The sequence below is a fragment of the Rhinichthys klamathensis genome, unplaced genomic scaffold (assembly GCF_029890125.1).
Source record: "Rhinichthys klamathensis goyatoka isolate OS25496 unplaced genomic scaffold, OSU_Roscu_1.1 h1tg000098l_1, whole genome shotgun sequence".
Classification (NCBI taxonomy): domain Eukaryota; kingdom Metazoa; phylum Chordata; class Actinopteri; order Cypriniformes; family Leuciscidae; genus Rhinichthys; species Rhinichthys klamathensis.
In genome coordinates, this window is record NW_026606637.1 from 847,242 (window position 1) to 865,789 (window position 18,548).

Sequence of the window (18,548 nt, forward strand, 5' to 3'; positions counted from 1 at the left end):
CGTGTTGTGTTTGTCACTGACCGTGGAGCCAACATAGTCGCTGCCCTGCGTGGATACACCAGGCTGAACTGCAACGCGCACATCCTGAACGTCACCCTATCAAGTGCATTTGCACCAGACGTGTTGGCTGAAAGTACTGAGCTGTCTGAATTGTTGACCAGTGCAAAAAAACTGGTGAAATATTTCAAACATTCAGGTCTGCAAAACAGTTTGAAGAAATCCCTCAAGCAATCCATCGAGACAAGATGGAATTCAAATTATGAAATGCTGGATTCCATACTGCAACAACATGAGGAGATCTCCACAATACTGCTTAAAAATAACCAGTATGAAAGAATTGCGCAGATCAATGCAAACACTTTAAAAACAGTAGTTGCGTTCCTTAAGTTATTCAAGGAAGCTACTAATGACTTAGAGTCCGACAACTCCACTCCCAGCGCATCACTTCCACTGCCGTGGTCCGTGAAACTCATTGAACACTGCCAAGCAGCAATGCTCGAGCCCTTGCTCTCTGGAGTCGCCGATGTGTGTGCCTCGCGTCTGGAAGAACTGATGGGCACCAGTAACACATCTGCATTACCTCTCCACATGATGTACAGGATTGCAACACTCCTGACTCCTAAAATGCGAATGCTACGGATGCTGCCCCCAGATGAAAAAGACGACGTGGTTAAAGGTAGGCTATATGTAACAGACATAAACACAGAAAACACAGTGCAATTACTATAGAATAGGCTAAGTGAAATTAATACAGTCAAAAAATAGAAACGGAGATAAAAGACAATGAATAAATAAAAAATATAAATGAATAACAGCATGAGCCATTTTAAAAATACATATTAATTTATATATAAATCAAATCCTATCCAAAGGCGCAAAGGAAATTATTCAGAAGATGCAGTTTCATCTGGGCCCAGCCACAGCAGAGGATGAGCCACCACCAGCCAAAAAGCAAAGCACCACAGACCGATTCGCAGACTGGGAAGACGATGCGTCCGTTGCTTCAGTCACAGTGCCAAAGCCGATCGATGATGAAATGGCTGAATATCTCAGCTCCCGTCTCTCTGATAACCCAGACCCAGACAGCGTGCTTCAATGGTGGAAGTTCAACAAAGAGCGCTTCCCAGCGCTATCAAAGCTGTCACGTTTCATCTTTAGTATCCCCGCATCCAGTGCGCCTTCAGAGCGGGCCTTTAGTGTCTGCGGGCGCATCTTGGAAGAGAGACGCACGGGATTGGGACCGCAGTCGATCAGCAACATTCTCTTCCTCCACAGCAATATTGCAAAGTGATTTATTTGTTAAATTCATTCGTTAACGTTGTTTATTTTATGTTATTTATTAGTGTTGTTTTTTGAGCACAGCCTCTCGTTGCCATTTGTAAATTAGGTCAAGAGGCGTGATGATGCCAGTGTTATTGAGCAGGCTGCCTAAGTTTAAATGTTTTTATTCTTATTTGTATTTTTTCAAACATAATACCTGCGACATCTGGCTTTGGTTAATAATTGTAAAACTGCTGTTTTTCATGTTGCCTAGTTTATCATATATATTTTTTTTTTCAAAGCAGTCTATTTTTTATGTGCCGTGTGATGGTGCACTCACTGCAAAGTTTTTGATAAAAACGAAATTATATTTGAATGTATTGTGTGTTTTGTCTTTCTGTGTTCTCATAGGCTAGCTGCTTTCATATGCTTTCTGCACATTTACACCAGGACCGATCAAGCCTATGACAGAATACTTCAATAGCCAAAATCAAAGTACCTACTTGAAGTCTAAAGAAATGCGCGGTAGCCTAAGCGTTTTAGATGTCCCCGATAGCCAGGCTACTATTCATCTTCTTCATCAGTGCGTCAGAATACATGCAGGCCAGGGAAACGAAACAAAAAAAAATCATGAATCTCTTTAATAATAGCAATACAAATGTGTTTTTTTCCTGCGGGACGGGAGAAGACACAAAATCAATGCATCTCTATTATTGTGCGGGAATAAATTCTCAGAGTTTTGCGGGTGCGGGCGGGAGTAAACATACATTTTGCGGGAGCGGGCGGGAGTGTAACTCATACGTTGCGGGAGCGGGCGGTAATGGTCAGAAATTCGGCGGGCGTGGGCGGGAGCGGGATGAAGAAACCAGTCCCGCGCAGGGCTCTAATCTGGACGGCCCAAACCTAGAGGTAGCTCGGGGGCTAGCCACAGCACGGCGGGGGAGGATTTCTGTGAAGGTACGGAACATCAATGAATGCATTCCCCGTCCTGTTGCATCGTCATCAGTGTCTGGCCCGAGTTACAGCGGTGTGCCCGCAACAAGTGAGAGAGCAGGGTGAAGTGCAGTTTAAACGGGTAAGCCCCTCCATAGTGGAAGTCGCCCTGACCCGAACTGGACCGCCGGTGGGTAGTGAGGGAGAGGAATTGCCAAACCACCTCCAGGGAGGATCACTACGCGGTGAAGGACTGGGAGAGGAACAGACTGGGCGGCTCCAGGATTTCCTGCTCAAATGGCAGCACTTGTTCTCGACTCATGACGAGGACTATGGCCGGACGGACATTGTAAAACATCAGATTCCGACCGGGGACGCCGCTCCGAGTAGAGAACGTTATCGACCAGTGCCACCGACCCTGTATTCTGAGGTCCGCACCCTCCTGCGAGGAATGTTGGACAAGGGAATTATCCGGGAAAGTAGTAGCCCTTGGGCAGCCCCTATCGTGCTGGTGCGCAAGAAGAATGGTTCCTGGAGATTCTGTGTGGATTACCGTAAGCTGAACCAGGTGACTAAGCGGGATGCTTTCCCCCTGCCCCGAGTAGAGGACTCACTCACCAGTCTTACACAGTCTGCATGGTATTCTACTCTCGACTTGGCCAGTGGGTACTGGCAGGTGCAGGTGGACGAGCGGGACAGGGAGAAGACAGCCTTCACGACCCCTTTCGGACTATACGAGTGGGAACGGATGCCGTTTGGCCTTTGCAACGCCCCAGCCACGTTCCAGCGGCTTATGCAGCGGTGCCTGGGAGGTCAGTTGACGGAAACCACGCTGGTCTACCTCGATGATGTCATCGTCTATTCGCCGGACTTTGAGTCTCACCTCCAACACCTGGAGCAAGCTTTCCACGCCCTGGACAAATACGGGCTAAAACTGCAACCTGACAAGTGTCAGCTTTTCCGGAAAGAGGTGAAGTTTCTGGGCCATGTGGTGAGTGCAGCTGGGATCGCTGTGGACCCAGAGAAGGTGTCGGCTGTACAAGGGTGGGAGGCGCCGAAGACTGTGCGACAGGTCAGATCTTTCCTGGGCTTCGTCGGATATTACCGGCGGTTCATTCGGGACTTCTCTAAAATCGCCAAGCCCATTAACCAGCTGCTCGGGGGCACGGGACGTTCGAGGGGCCGGGGATCTCCCGCAGTTCAGTGGGACCAGGCATGTGAGGCTGCATTCCGGAGGCTCAAACAGGAACTACTGCAGGCCCCGATTCTGGCCTATGCAGACTTCTCCCAGCCTTTCATCTTGTACACTGACGCCAGCCATCTCGGCCTTGGTGCCGTGCTAGCCCAAAAACAGCAGGGGAAGGAGAGGGTGATTGCATACGCCAGCCGAAGCTTACATCCGACAGAGAGGAACGATGCTAACTATAGCTCCTTCAAACTTGAGTTGTTGGCCATGAAGTGGGCAATGAGCGAAAAGTTCAAGGACTACCTGTGGGGGACCAAGGTTCTGGTAGTAACTGACAACAACCCTCTGGTACATCTTCAGACGGCAAGGCTGGGGGCTGTCGAACAGAGATGGGTGGCACAACTGGCGAATTTCGACTACCAGCTGAAGTACCGGCCAGGGAAGGAACATACGAACGCTGATGTACTGTCGAGGTTTCCGGTGGCAGGCCCAGTAGGTCAGGGGCCCAACTCTAGTTACGAGGCGGAGGAAAGAGCGATGGTGGGGATTGTGGAAGCGCCTGGATCCTCACAGGAAGAGGCCCCCACTGGTTGGGGCTGGGACCCACAGTGTTGGAGATCGAGACAAGCGGAGGATGAAGGGTTGCGGGTGGTACGAGAGTGGGTCCAGACTGGGAAATGGCCAGAGGCCAGAGAACGCCGGGCTCAGACTCAGGCAGTCCGAGGGTTGCTAGGACAACGGGAGAGGTTGGCCTTAAGGGAGGGGGTGCTCTGTCGCTCCATCCAGGACCCTAACCTGGGCGAGAAGATCTGGCAAACAGTAGTTCCGGAGGGGCAACATCGGTCCCTGCTACAGGCCTATCACACCCAGTTGGGCCATCAGGGCCTGGAGAAGACGATATCGCTGTTACGACGCCAGTTCTATTGGCCTGGGATGGAGAGGACTACCAAGGCCTACCTTCAAGGATGCCCCCGGTGCACCTTGTTTAAGACCAGGAGGGAGACCCGAGCCCCATTGGTCCCGATTCAGGCAAAGGCTCCCATGCACATGGTCGCTATGGACTATCTGACGGTGACAGATCTATTCACCAAATATGCCTGGGCCATTCCCACCTTGGACCAAACTGCTACCACCACCGCAAATGCCCTGTGGAGGGCTGTGATTCAGCCCTTTGGGTGCCCTGAAATATTCCACTCAGACCAGGGGCCGAACTTCGAGTCCAGGGTGGTCCATGAGTTGTGCCAGCTGTACGGGGGGAGGAAGACCCACACGACACCGTACCATCCCCAAGCGAATGGAGGATGCGAGAGGTTTAACCAAACACTGCTGAGCCTGTTGGGAACGTTGGAGATGGATCAGCAGGGCCATTGGGCGGATGCGCTTCCGGCTCTGATCCAAGCATATAACAACAGCGTGCATAGCACCACCGGGTATGCTCCAACATATCTAATGTTTGGAAGACACGTGCGGCTACCAGCCGACTTAGTGGTGGGGGCTGCTACCCAAGTGGAAGAAGGGAGCTTGTCAGACTGGGTGGCGAGGCACCACCAACGACTCCACTGGGCGTATGGCCGGGTCTCGGACCGGATTAACCAGGCGGGGGCAAAGAGCAAGAGACTGTATGATCGAACGGCTCGGGAAGCCCCACTGCTCCCAGGAGAGAGAGTCTTGGTGAGGGATAATCGTCGCCAAGGGAAGGGTAAGCTGAGCGATCGGTGGGAGCCTCGGCCCTATGTGGTCTTACGACAACCACGTCCAGATCAACCCGTGTATGCTATCCGGCCCGAGGGGAGAGCGGGCCCAGAGCGGGTGCTCCACCGGAATCTGATTCGCCCTTGCCCGAACTACCCAAATCCCAGAGAGGAAGCACCCCCGGTTGTGGCAGCACCAGGACCGTTACTGGTAGGATGGGGAGTGGTCCCCAGGGGCTTGGGCCCAGCACCGGGACCGGTGAGACCCGAGTCTCCGCCGAGGCGGTCCCAGAGGGAGAACCGAGGTCAACCCCCGGTGAGGTACGGAGACTGGGTGAGCGGAGCCCGTTCTCGGGACTAGAACGGATTGGCGGGGGAGTATGTCACAAGGTGACGAACCAGCAGCGGAACTATATATTCCACGGAGGAATGTTTCCACCCGGAGCGCTTTCAACGGAACACCCAGCCAGCCTTGTATGCATCGCTACCATGGCAACAGCAGGCGCTGATGACAGAGTGACAGCAGGTGCGGCGCATCAAGAGGCTGTTTGATGATTGGGACACACAGCGCTTTGAAACAGATAAAAACCAAGCTTTGGGAGATCAAGGGAGTTCAGTTCAGTGCAGTGTTCTGTTGTTCGGTGTTCGGGTGCTGTGTCCTGACTTTGTTCCGTCGAGGTGGGCTGAGAGTTTCTGTGGGACAAATCGGCTGGTGAGATCGACCCGCGGAAGGGAATCCGCTACGAAGGATTGGGTGGTGTGGAACAGAGAAGCAGAGGAGAAGTCGCCTTGGAGATATCAAGTCCCCTTCTTGGGTAGAGATAAGTGCAAACCTTTTACTGGCCGTACGGTATGTGATTTATACACAAAGACACTGTATATGAAGAGAAGCGATCTAGGAAAAGGAGTCTAGACACCGTAATGAGAAGACAGCTGTTGTGATGCATGATTGGGGTCGCTATATATTCTTCCGTCTTACTGTCCCCGCTGTTCAGAACAAGGAGGTGGGCTGTGGCCTTATATTTCACAGAGTGGTTGAGAGTGACGTGTGTTGATGCTGTGCCCCACCGTGTGTGTTTGAAGTGAAGTTACGGCATGCTTACTATACCGAATTCTGTCACGTGCCCATCGGCCTTGCCCTGTGTTGCAGTTTGGAGTTGCTGAGGAAGAGATTAAGTGACGGTGGAATTTAAAGCTTGCTGTGTTCTGATTCATCATTGATGCTGTTCTGAAGAGCGGAGGAAATCCAGTTATCTGCTGTTCTGAGTGTCCCCCGTCTAGAGCTGCTGCATTCTGTTCCATCATCACTGTTGTGGAGAGCGGAGGAAACCCAGGTATCTGTGTTCTGATTCATCATTGATGCTGTTCTGGAGAACGGAGGAAATCCAGTTATCTGCTGTCCTGAGTGTCCCCCATCTAAAGCCACTTGCATTCTGTTCCATCATCACTGTTGTGGAGAGCGGAGGAGACCCAGGTATCTGTTGTTCTGAGTGTTGTACATTCCAAGCCTGCTGTGTTCTGATTCATCATTGATGCTGTTCTGGAGAACGGAGGAAATCCAGTTACCTGCTGTTCTGAGTGTCCCCCTCCTAAAGCCACTTGCATTCTGTTCCATCATCACTGTTGCGGAGAGCGGAGGAGACCCAGGTATCTGTTGTTCTGAGTGTCGTACATTCTAAGCCTGCTGTATGCTGATTCATCATTGATGCTGTCCCGGAGAACGGAGGAAATCCAGTTATCTGTTGTTCTGAGTGGTGTACAGTCTAAGCCTGCTGTGTTCTGATTCATCATTGATGCTGTTCTGGAGAACGGAGGAAATCCAGTTATCTGCTGTTCTGGGTGTCCCCCATCTAAAGCCGCTTGCATACTGTTCCATCATCACTGTTGTGGAGAGCGGAGGAAACCCAGGTATCTGTTGTTCTGAGTGTTGTACATTCCAAGCCTGCTGTGTTCTGATTCGTCATTGATGCTGTCCTGGAGAACGGAGGAAATCCAGTTATCTGTTGTTCTGAGTGTTGTACATTCCAAGCCTGCTTTGTTCTGATTCATCATTGATGCTGTCCTGGAGAACGGAGGAAATCCAGTTATCTGCTGTTCTGAGTGTCCCCCATCTAAAGCCGCTTGCATTCTGTGTTATCAACACTGCCGTGGAGAGCGAAGGAAATCCAGTGTTTGCTGTTCGGGGTGTTACCCCTAAGGCCTGCTGACTCCAGGAGCTGGTCGATTGTCCGGACTTGTCGATCTGACCACCCAGTCAGCCTTCTCGCCAGCCCTCCGAAAACTTTCCGTTACCCGTTGTATGGGGAAGAACCTACTGTACTTGGAGTGCTCACTTGCTGTCCGGTCGACGTCTGTCACCGTCGTGAGCTTCTGTATCCGCTATACTGGGAGGAACCAATTGTACTTGGAGTACCTACTGGCTGTCCAGTCGACGCCCCTTTCACAGCCGTAAGCTTTCTGCACCTACTGTACAGGGAAGAGCCAACCGTACTCTAAATACTCACCTGCTGTCTAGTCGACGCCTTTCTACAGCTGTAAGCTCTCTGCATCCCCTGTATAGGGAAGAACCAACCATACTCGAAGTACCCACCTGCTGTCTAGTCGACGCCTTTCCACAGCTGTAAGCTCTCTGCACTCACTGTCTAGGGAGGAACCAACCGTACCTGGAGTACCTACTTGCTGTCTAGTCGACGCCTTTCCACAGCTGTAAGCTCTCCGCACCCACCGTCTAGGGAAGAACCAACCGTCCCTGGAGTACCTACTTGCTGTCCAGTCGACGCCCCTCTTCACCGCTGTAAACTTTCTGCACTTGAGAGATCGAGAAGAGTACATTCTACTTAGAGCCCGAGAAGGATAAGCCGTGCTTAGAGTACTTACCTGCTGTCCAATCCACGTCCCCTCCATAGCCGAGAGCCTTGGCATCCGAAAAGTCTGAGGGGTTGAGTGGACCGAGTCCTCGCCTGTTGTCCGGCCGACGTCCCGGCGGCCACTGGATGCTGGGGAGGAAGGAGGAGTTTTAATTAGGATCTACAAATTCTTTTAATCAATAAAGTCCAATAAAGTCCAAAACATTTTTACTTTCCTTGTCCGCCTGGTTTCTGGTTTGCACCTCAGTGGTACATTCTAAAGGGAGGGGGTAGACCCAGTCGACCCTCCCGACCTGTGACAAAAGCCTTGGCACTATGCTGAATCAGTGCACTATATATTAAAGAGACAGAAGATCTGCCCAGTAATGGTGCAATCCATTGTAACATGGGATGTGAGGGGAGAGGAGAATTCCAGGGAACTCCATAAGTTTTTAAGGCTGATCTTAGCTGAAATTAAACAAAATAAGAGGACACAGGAAGATAAAAGCGTGTTCTTAAATCTTGAATGGAGCAAAGACCTTGAGTATCATATACACTCACCTAAAGGATTATTAGGAACACCATACTTATACTGTGTTTGACCCCCTTTCACCTTCAGAACTGCCTTAATTCTACGTGGCATTGATTCAGCAAGGTCTTGAAAGCATTCTTTAGAAATGTTGGCCCATATTGATAGGATAGCATCTTGCAGTTGATGGAGATTTGTGGGATGCACATCCAGGGCACGAAGCTCCCGTTCCACCACATCCCAAAGATGCTCTATTGGGTTGAGATCTGGTGACTGTCGGGGCTATTTTAGTACAGTGAACTCATTGTCATGTTCAAGAAACCAATTTGAAATGATTCGAGCTTTGTGACATGGTGCATTATCCTGCTTTAAGTAGCCATCAGAGGATGGGTACATGGTGGCCATAAAGGGATGGACATGGTCAGAAACAATGCTCAGGTAGGCCGTGGCATTTAAACGATGCCCAATTGGCACTAAGGGGCCTAAAGTGTGCCAAGAAAATATCCCCCACACCATTACACCACCACCACCAGCCTACACAGTGGTAACAAGGCATGATGGATCCATGTTCTCATTCTGTTTACGCCAAATTCTGACTCTACCATCTGAATGTCTCAACAGAAATCGAGACTCATCAGACCAGGCAACATTTTTCCAGTCTTCAACTGTCCAATTTTGGTGAGCTCTTGCAAATTGTAGCCTTTTTTTTTTCTATTTGTAGTGGAGATGAGTGGTACCCGGTGGGGTCTTCTGCTGTTGTAGCCCATCCGCCTCAAGATTGTGCGTGTTGTGGCTTCACAAATGCTTTGCTGCATACCTCGGTTGTAACGAGTGCTTATTTCAGTCAAAGTTGCTCTTCTATCAGCTTGAATCAGTCAGCCTATTCTCCTCTGACCTCTAGCATCAACAAGGCATTTTCGCCCACAGGACTGCCGCATACTGGATGTTTTTCCCTTTTCACACCATTCTTTGTAAACCCTAGAAATGGTTGTGCGTGAAAATCCCAGTAACTGAGCAGATTGTGAAATACTCAGACCGGCCCGTCTGGCACCAACAACCATGCCACGCTCAAAATTGCTTAAATCACCTTTCTTTCCCATTCTGACATTCAGTTTGGAGTTCAGGAGATTGTCTTGACCAGGACCACACCCCTAAATGCATTAAGCAACTGCCATGTGATTAGTTGATTAGATAATTGCATTAATGAGAAATTGAACAGGTGTTCCTAATAGTCCTTTAGGTGAGTGTATATAAAACACTTTGTGGCCTCCCATAGAACTTGTGGATTAGAGCAATCCCTTGCGTTACAGTTTTTTTGGATTGCTTAAGCACGATTTTCAAAACAGGGCCCGTGTTTTCAAAACACTACACACAATTAGCACAACCACACACCCAATTAGTAAAACACTACAGATCATTTGCATAATTAAACACTCTTGTAAAAACTATACACTTCTGTTTAAAAACCACACTTTGTTACCATATGAAACACACACGTTTCACATTACTATACTCTGTTTGCACGAGTTACACTCTGCTGTGATAAACCTAAAACACTTTTAGCATTTCTACTTCCCTATGATTAGAGTAGGCTACCATCAACAAAGTACAAATATAATGTAAATTCACCAAACACTACACAAGACCAATGTTGCAGACTGAAGCAACTCATTTATTTCTCAACACGCCCAAAATGTTGACATGGAGATTCATAATACTGTAACAAAATGTCACTTTACGTATTGTACTGTAAGTTTAAAAAAAACTGTACTGTACTTTTACTTTACGTATTGTACTGTTACTGTAAAAAAACAACAAAAAAAAACTAGATATTGTCTCTTCGCCTAGCTGGATCTGGCCAGAGAATTTCATCAACATTGCAGGCAATGTTGTCATTAGCAAGACATCTTGGAAAGAAACGTCTTGAATGACGAATCCATCCTTGCATTTCTGCTTCCTCCATTTGGTCACAGGCCTCCTCTATGGCTTGGATGAGGGGTACCTCGGCCTGGAGACGGAGATCATATACCTTCCACCGCCATGCCGAGAAAAACTCTTCTATAGGGTTGAGGAATGGAGAGTATGGTGGAAGATATAGGACGGTGAAATGTGGATGTTGCTGAAACCAGTTCTGAACCAGAGCAGAGCGGTGGAAAGACACATTGTCCCAGACAACAATGTATTGCATATGATCGATTTGATTTGCTGCTATTATGTTGTGCAAGAATGGTCCAAGAATGTACCCCCATTCTGTGTAATGGCTGCACAGAGTGTTATGTTTACCCCCACGTTGCCCTGGGACATTGACTATAGCCCTGTGGCCAATGATGTTTCTTCCCCTCCTTCGTGTTCTCGTCAGGTTGAACCCAGCCTCATCTACGTAAATGAACTCATGCTGGATCTCCTCTCCATCCATTCGTAAAACTCTCTGAAGAACAGTGTCAGGCAAAATTGTGTAGTTCAGTGTAGATCTAGTATACATTTTACAGTACAGTAAAAGATTATGAGACAGTATGCAAGATCACACTGCTAAAGTGAATACATACCTCTGCATAATCATGCCGCAGTCGTTTCACCCTTTCGGAATTGCGCTCGAAAGGCACTCGATAAATTTGCTTCATTTGAATATGTTTTTTTTTAGGATGCGCGCCAGTGTTGATGTTGAGACCTGATGGATATCGTTGAAACTGGTGTGGTTATTGACAATGTTAGCTTGGAGCTGATTGAGTGTTATAGCATTGTTGGCCAAAACCATGTTTACTATCTCCCTCTCTTGCTGTTCTGTGAACATAGGAGGCCTTCCCCCTTGTCGTTCCTGACCCTCAATCCTATGTAGAAAAAAAACAGAATACAATAGTACAGTAATTTCACAGGAAAAGGTAACAGAAGTGCTGATAGTGCATAGAATACAGTACTGTAAGCAGTTACTGAAACCGTGCAGATGTTTTTTATATAATGATATTTTTAAAATACCTATTTTCCAGTCAAAATGTTCTTATCACACTTGCCACTGTGTATCGGCTTAGATTTGGCCTCCCTCAGCGTCAGGCCGTGGTTGACAACGTGATCAACCAGTGTTGTGCGGATCTCATTTGTCAGATTCGGTCCTCTTTGAGCACCTTCTTGTCTTCCTCTTCCTCTTCCTCTACCTCTAGCATGGCCTCCATCTCTTCCTCTTCCTCTGTTGATTCCTCCTCTGTTGATTCCTCTTCCTCCCCTTCCTCCTCCTCCTCCTCTTTTTTAGAAAGAAGACCATTTAGTCAAATATTGGGAGAATTAGCTGTAAGGCGATTTAGCAATTAGGTTGATCAGGACTGGGAGGTGGTTGGAATATGGCGAGACTGCAATAAGGGCAGAGTAAACTCTAAAATATTTCCAACACACCAAAGATTTGTTTCAGAAGGAGACAAGAAGGTATGACAAGCAGATTTAAAGCGGTTTAAAGTGGCGGGTCTGGGAGATCATGTGACCCATCGACAGCGATGCCAGCATAGTTTTCAGCTCTGCTTGCATAATCTTATTTTTTCAATAATCCTATCACATACTTCAAATACTTCGACACCTATCTCATCATGAATCCTTCCTCAATCAAAGAAGCACGGAAAAGGGAAAATTAACAATCACCTATAAAGAAAAAATTCAATTTTGGATTCTGCCATCTCCAAGGAAGAACTCGATGCAGCTATTTCTAATGGCATAAAGCTAGCCCTCCAAGAACAACAACGCGGTCTAGATGTGGCCGTAGTCTCCGCTGTCAGGGAAGCTGTGGACTCTATCCTGGTCCCAGCACTACGTGATTTGCGAACCGAAATCCAAAAGACTAATGAAACCGTAAAGGAGATCAGCAGTGAACTTGAGAAGGTAGCCAAATCCACTAAACATACTCAAGACCGAGTGGACTCTGTTCAGACGGCTGCACGAGAGGACAGACGATCGGTTATCGAACTAAAGACACAGCAAGACCAGCTCACCACAAAGTTGACAGACCTGGAGGACAGGGGACGAAGGAATAATGTAAGGCTGGTTGGCTTACCAGAAGCAGTGGAGGGTTCGGATGCAATCGGCTACCTGAAAGATAATCTTCCTAAGTGGATCCCCTCATTGGTGGACCGAGACATTGACATTGAACGGGCACATCGTGTGTATGATGGAGGAGAGGCTAACTCCAACAGGCCGCGCACCCTCATCTTCAGATTACTGCGTTGGCAAGACAGATCGGCTATCCTGAACGGTGCATGTCAAGTTTATCCAGTGAAGTACGCAGCCAATGGAGCCACCCGCTCAAGCGCATCCGCTCACCTGCTCACGCCTCCCGCTAAAACTTTGGCGCCAACAGCCGGCACTATCCTGTTCTTTCCTGACAGTACAGTCCAGCGAAAAAACAGCAAAGAGAAAGAGCTTCAGTTCTACCATGAAGAAGGCTAAAGACATGGATCTGGAGCCATTCCTCATTTATCCTGCCCGGATTAAACTGCAGTATAAAGGCGGAAGGAAGATGTTCGACTCCCCCCAGGCCGCCGAAGATTTTCTCAACTCTCTTCCACGGAGGTCCACCTCTACACTGGTTCGGCGCGATGGTGGCGCTACTGACGCAGCCTCAAACCCGACCAAAGAAAAGAGCAATGGGGATCCTCCTCACGCCAGAGAAGGCAATTTAGTGGACATGGAGGAATGAACTTAGATCACCTAACAAGTTATTTTGCAATGGTCAATCTCAGGATCCTCACTACAAGGCATTTTGGAATGTAAGTTTAGTTAGGCTACGTTTTCTGACAATAATTTTTCATAGAAATTATCTAAAACTAGTATGCTAATTTAGCCTTGCTTTACCAGTTCGAGAGGTGACGGATGTATTCATTTTATGTGTTATGATTGTGTGGGCTTATCTTATACTATAGCCATGCGTTGGGATGGATTGGTAACGTATCAGACAATGTTTATGTTCTTACAGACCTACGGATTTTTGCCTGCGCGGTCTGTGTTTGTTTTTGTATATATCATGCAATGTAAATGTTACTGGAAATGATGAGAATGTAAGACTGGCTTTTGCCCGGGTTTGTATACTCAATCATAAATTAACTTTCACATCCATATACTGCCCAAATGAGCCTGACAGAGATTTTTTTTCTTACATTGGAAACACATTGTTAGAACAAAATGACTGTTCTTTAGTGGTGGGAGGTGATTTCAATGCAGTCCTTAATCCGTCTCTTGATAAATCTAATCCAGATGTAATAGCTAATCCTTCATCTACCTTATTGAATACGCTTCTCAAAGATTTAAATCTTGTGGATGTTTGGCGTATATAGTAGAACGCTACTGCTAGAGATTACACATTTTTCTCCAATAGACATAATTTTCCAGAAGAGATTATATTTTTCTTAGCCCAACCCTAATTGCAGGACATACGTCCATTACTATCTTACCAATTCTACTATCTGATCACTCTGCACTCATATGCAACATCGATCTGCCCAACATTAAGTCAAAGGCCCCTAGGTGGCGTTTAAACACATCTTTACTAACTAACGCTGGATTTATTAGTTCCCTTTCGAGGGAACTCTCGATGCGTCACTTGACGCCTTGGGAACGCCCCCAGCGTGCATGCGTCTGAGCATCAATGTCAACTAGTCCAATGGAAAGAATGAGCGTCACGGGCGGGTGACGTCATGACCAGGAAGGGATAAAGGCTCACCCGGTGAAACGCGGCATTAGCTTCTGTGTCTCAGCAAAAGCGATCTGTGTCATTTTGTCTCTGTCTATTTACTGTTGTCTGTTGCGGAAAAGGATGGAAACTAAACAAGTGTACAAACAGTGTGCTTCTCCCTGCCCGCGTTATTTAATGGGTGGGGACACACACGAGCTTTGTGTCGTTTGTTTGGGAGTGGAGCATGCAGTCTCAGCCTTCGAGGGGGCTGAGTGCCAGCATTGTGAGATGTTACCGCTTCGCATGCTCCGCTCTCGCCTGTCACTCTTTGATAAAGAGAGTGGGCAGGCTCGCGATCCGCAGGGATCAGGACCCGCGTCTGCTGAGGCAGCGCGGAGATTGCATTCCTGGGGATCGCAAAAGGAACTTTCGGAGGGGTTGGAGACGGGTCCGAGGGCTCTTTCTCCTTCCTTACCCGAGAGATCCAACGCTCTCCCCCCGGTGTCGGAAGCACGCTCTGCGGTTTCTTCCGCCCGGGGAGAGAGCCCTCCATTACTTTATTGCTCTTCCTCCGAGGAGGTTGATGCGATGAGTTTGGAGAGTGAAAGCACACACATGGGGGAAAGAGATTCACAATTTATTTCCCCAGCATATGATGAGCTGGTGGATGTTATGTCGCGGGCTGTAGAGAAATTAAATATTGAATGGCCATCTGAGAAGAAGGGCGCTCGTCCTAAAAGCAAATTAGATGAGCGCTTTTTATCTTCCACCACATTATCTCCACCACGAGGGCTTCCATTTTTTCCCGATTTGCACAATGAAATATCTAAATCGTGGAATAAACCTTACTCTTCACGTCTTTTCAGCCCTCAAGTTAACACTTATTCGAGAATAAGAGGGCTGAAAGAGTATGGTTATGAGGCGATGCCCCAGGCGGAAGAGAATTTAGCCAGTTATCTTTCCCCTGGTCCCGCATCGTCTCTGAAAGCCTCGGCTTTGCCCACTAGACCGCTCAAAGCCACTTCGGTGTTAGTGGGTAAAGCTTATACGGCAGCAGGTCAAGCTGGAGCATGTCTGCATACTATGGCAGTGCTCCAGGCTTATCAAGCTGACCTGCTGGGGGATCTGGATAGTAGTGAGGGAGTCAGTCATGACGATATTCGTGAACTTCGTCGGGCTACCGATCTTTCTCTCAGGGCTACTAAGGAGACCGCCAGAGCAATTGGGCGGTCTATGGCAGCCTTGGTAGCTACTGAGAGACATTTATGGTTAAATCTGTCTGAAATTAAAGAAAAAGATCGAGCTTTTTTATCAGATGCTCCGCTTGAACCTTCTGGTCTCTTCGGCGACGCAGTCCACGCGGTCGTCGAGAGATTTCAGGAGTCAAAGAAACAAGCTGACGTTTTTAAAAAGTTTATCCCTCGCCGGGTCCAGCCCCCTGGGGCTGCTGGGCGTGAGCAGCCCCAGCCGTCGAGCTCATCATATCGTGTGCATCAGAAAGAGAGTGTTGCGTCTCGTGCACCTCCACGTAGAGACTGGAGACGGACGCAACCCTCTCAACCGAAGTCTTCTAAGTCGAAGCCGGATCTGAGGACCGTTCTTCATGCGAAGAAGGCTTCGGTTCAAAAAAAAAGGTCCTGATGTTCATGCATCAGGCCTGTGAGGACAGCCCCGACCGAAGTGGAGCGGTGTACACCTCATTATACGGTGCCCGTTCCATTTCGGGGTCCTCACGAGACCGTTCTGCCAACCCTGCCACCCTCGGTGCTTCAGGGCGCAGCGGTCTCCAGCGAGTCGCTGATGCTATGCTGCGGCACAGCATCGGTTTCGCGCCCTCTGAGGGGGGCCTTAGAGCGGCCAGTTCAGGTAGTTCCTGCCATTATGTTTCAGGCTCCGGAATTAGCCGTCTCGATAACACCAGAGACCAGCCTCGAGAGGCTGGTTCCCTTAGTAAATTTTCTGGCAGCGTGGAAGCTTCTGCCGAATATTTCTCGTTGGGTCCTGCAGATTGTAGAGAAAGGATACAGAATCCAGTTTGGTTCTCGTCCTCCTCGTTACAACGGGGTGCTGCCCACAGTGGTGCATCCCGAGCAGGCTCTGGTAATGGAGCAAGAGGTAAAGGCCCTGTTAGCAAAGGAAGCTATAGAACAGGTGTACTCACCCGACAGAGAGTCGGGTTTTTACAGCCGTTATTTCATTGTTCCAAAAAAGGATGGAGGGTTGCGTCCCATTTTAGATCTTCGTCTGTTAAATCGTTCAGTACAGAAACTCAAGTTCAAGATGCTGACACTCAAGCAGATCGTGACTGAAATCAGATCCGAGGACTGGTTTGTCACGATAGATCTGAAGGACGCTTACTTCCATGTCTCCATCCTCCCTCAGCACAGGAAGTTCCTAAGGTTTTCTTTCGGGGGCAAAGAATACCAATATCGGGTTCTTCCTTTCGGTCTAGCTTTATCACCCCGCACGTTCACGAAATGCGTGGATGCAGCTCTAGCCCCTCTCAGGCTTCAGGGCATACGTATTCTGAACTACATCGACGACTGGCTGATTCTAGCGGAATCAGAGCAGTTGGCGGTTCGGCACCGAGGTGTCGTTCTCGCTCATATGCAGATGTTGGGGTTGAGGCTCAATGCCAAGAAAAGTGTGCTTTCTCCAGTACAGAGAACCACTTTCCTTGGTGTGGTATGGGATTCAGTGACGATGCGGGCCACTCTATCGCCTGTTCGTGTAGCTGCTATCCTGACAGCCACCAAAGAGCTAAAGCTAGGCCAGTCACGCACTGTAAAACAGTTCGAGAGACTGTTGGGTCTTTTGGCGGCAGCGTCCAACGTGATTCCTTTTGGCCTGCTGTACATGAGACCTTTGCAGTGGTGGCTCAGGACCAGAGGGTTCTCCCCGAGGGGAAACCCACTTCGTATGATCAAGATCACGCGGCGATGCCTTCGTGCCTTGGTTATATGGAGAAAACACTGGTTCTTAACCCAGGGTCCGGTGTTGGGAGCTCTCTGCCATCGAGTTACGATCTCGACAGATGCTTCCCTCACCGGCTGGGGAGCGATAATGGACGGCCGCTCGGTTCAGGGTCGGTGGAGGAGTCATCATCTTTCTTGGCACATAAATTGCCTGGAGATGATGGCCGTCTTCAATGCGTTGAAGCAATTCCTCCCAGACCTGAGGGGCCATCATGTGCTCGTCCGTACAGACAACACATCGGTGGTCTCTTATCTGAACCGTCAGGGGGGTCTGCGGTCGCGTCCGCTTTGCAAGCTGGCGCACCAGATCCTCCTGTGGTCTCTGGGGAAGGTACTCTCCCTGAGGGCAGTGTATATTCCTGGGGACCAGAATATTGGGGCAGACATCCTGTCGAGGCAGGAGCTGAGGCCAGGGGACTGGAGACTCCACCCCGAGGCGGTGGAGAAAATTTGGGAGTTTTACGGCCAAGCAGAGGTGGATCTGTTTGCGTCTCAGCATACGACGCACTGTCCACTTTGGTTCTCCCTTACTCACCCAGCCCCCCTGGGGCTGGATGCTATGGTGCAGACGTGGCCGAGGCTACGTCTGTACGCATTTCCCCCTGTTGCTCTGCTCCCAGGAGTTCTGGAACGAGTCCGCCAGTACGGAATAAGCCTATTGCTAGTAGCACCACGCTGGCCGAGTCGGATCTGGTTTGCGGACCTGATCCATCTCTTAGACGGTCCTCCCTTGGAGATCCCGATCAGGAGAGACCTTCTGTCTCAGGCCGGGGGCACAATATTTCACCCTTGACCAGAAATTTGGAACCTGTGGGTTTGGCCTCTGAGGGGGCCCAACTCATAGAGAGTGGTCTCTCAGCTGAGGCTGCTGAGACCATTCTAAGCTCCAGAGCTCCAGCTACTAGGAAACTATATGCGCTTAAATGGAGAGTTTTTTCTGTATGGTGTCACCGACATCAGTGGGATCCAGTTAACTGTTCTGTGAACACAGTACTCGAGTTCCTGCAGGAGCGCTTTACGTCAGGTCTATGTCCTTCCACGCTCAAGGTCTACGTGGCGGCCATTGCGGCTTACCACGCCCTGGTGGGGGGTACATCGTTGGGTCGAGACCCCCTGATTACACGTTTCCTTCGTGGCACTTTGAGGCTAAGGCCTGCAACTCGCACTAGGGTGCCAGCTTGGGATCTTGCTTTAGTACTAGAAGGCCTGTCTAGGGCTCCATTCGAGCCCTTAGATTCGGTTTCAGAGAAGTTTCTTACCTTTAAGACTATCTTTCTGCTAGCTATTTCGTCCCTTAAGAGAGTTGGAGACCTTCAGGCCCTTTCGGTTTCCCCCACTTGCCTTGAGTTTGCACCGGGGATGGTCAAGGCATTCTTATATCCAAAACAGGGATACGTCCCTAAGGTGCCGACCTTGACTCCGAGGCCTATTGTGCTGCAGGCTTTCTGTCCTCCTCCTTTTACATCTGCGGACCAGGAAAG

At 49.0% G+C, this 18,548-nt stretch overlaps 1 protein-coding gene across 1 annotated transcript; it reads left to right on the forward strand.

Moving 5' to 3' along the window:
* Nucleotides 1-229: 229 nt before the first annotated feature.
* On the forward strand, nt 230-1,420 carry LOC130086568 (uncharacterized). Its single transcript, XM_056252630.1, has 2 exons — nt 230-676; nt 873-1,420. Exons 1-2 carry the CDS (start codon nt 265-267, stop codon nt 1,289-1,291), a joined length of 831 nt encoding a protein of 276 aa, XP_056108605.1. The 5' UTR covers nt 230-264; the 3' UTR covers nt 1,292-1,420.
* The last annotated feature ends 17,128 nt before the right edge of the window (nt 1,421-18,548 follow it).

Excerpts from the sequence above, each read along its gene's own strand:
- LOC130086568 (XM_056252630.1), top strand. The coding sequence starts at position 265 with ATGCTGGATTCCATACTGCAACAACATGAGGAGATCTCCACAATACTG. Across the intron at positions 677-872 it reads AAAAGACGACGTGGTTAAAG|GCGCAAAGGAAATTATTCAG; the intron begins GTAGGCTATATG and ends TCCTATCCAAAG.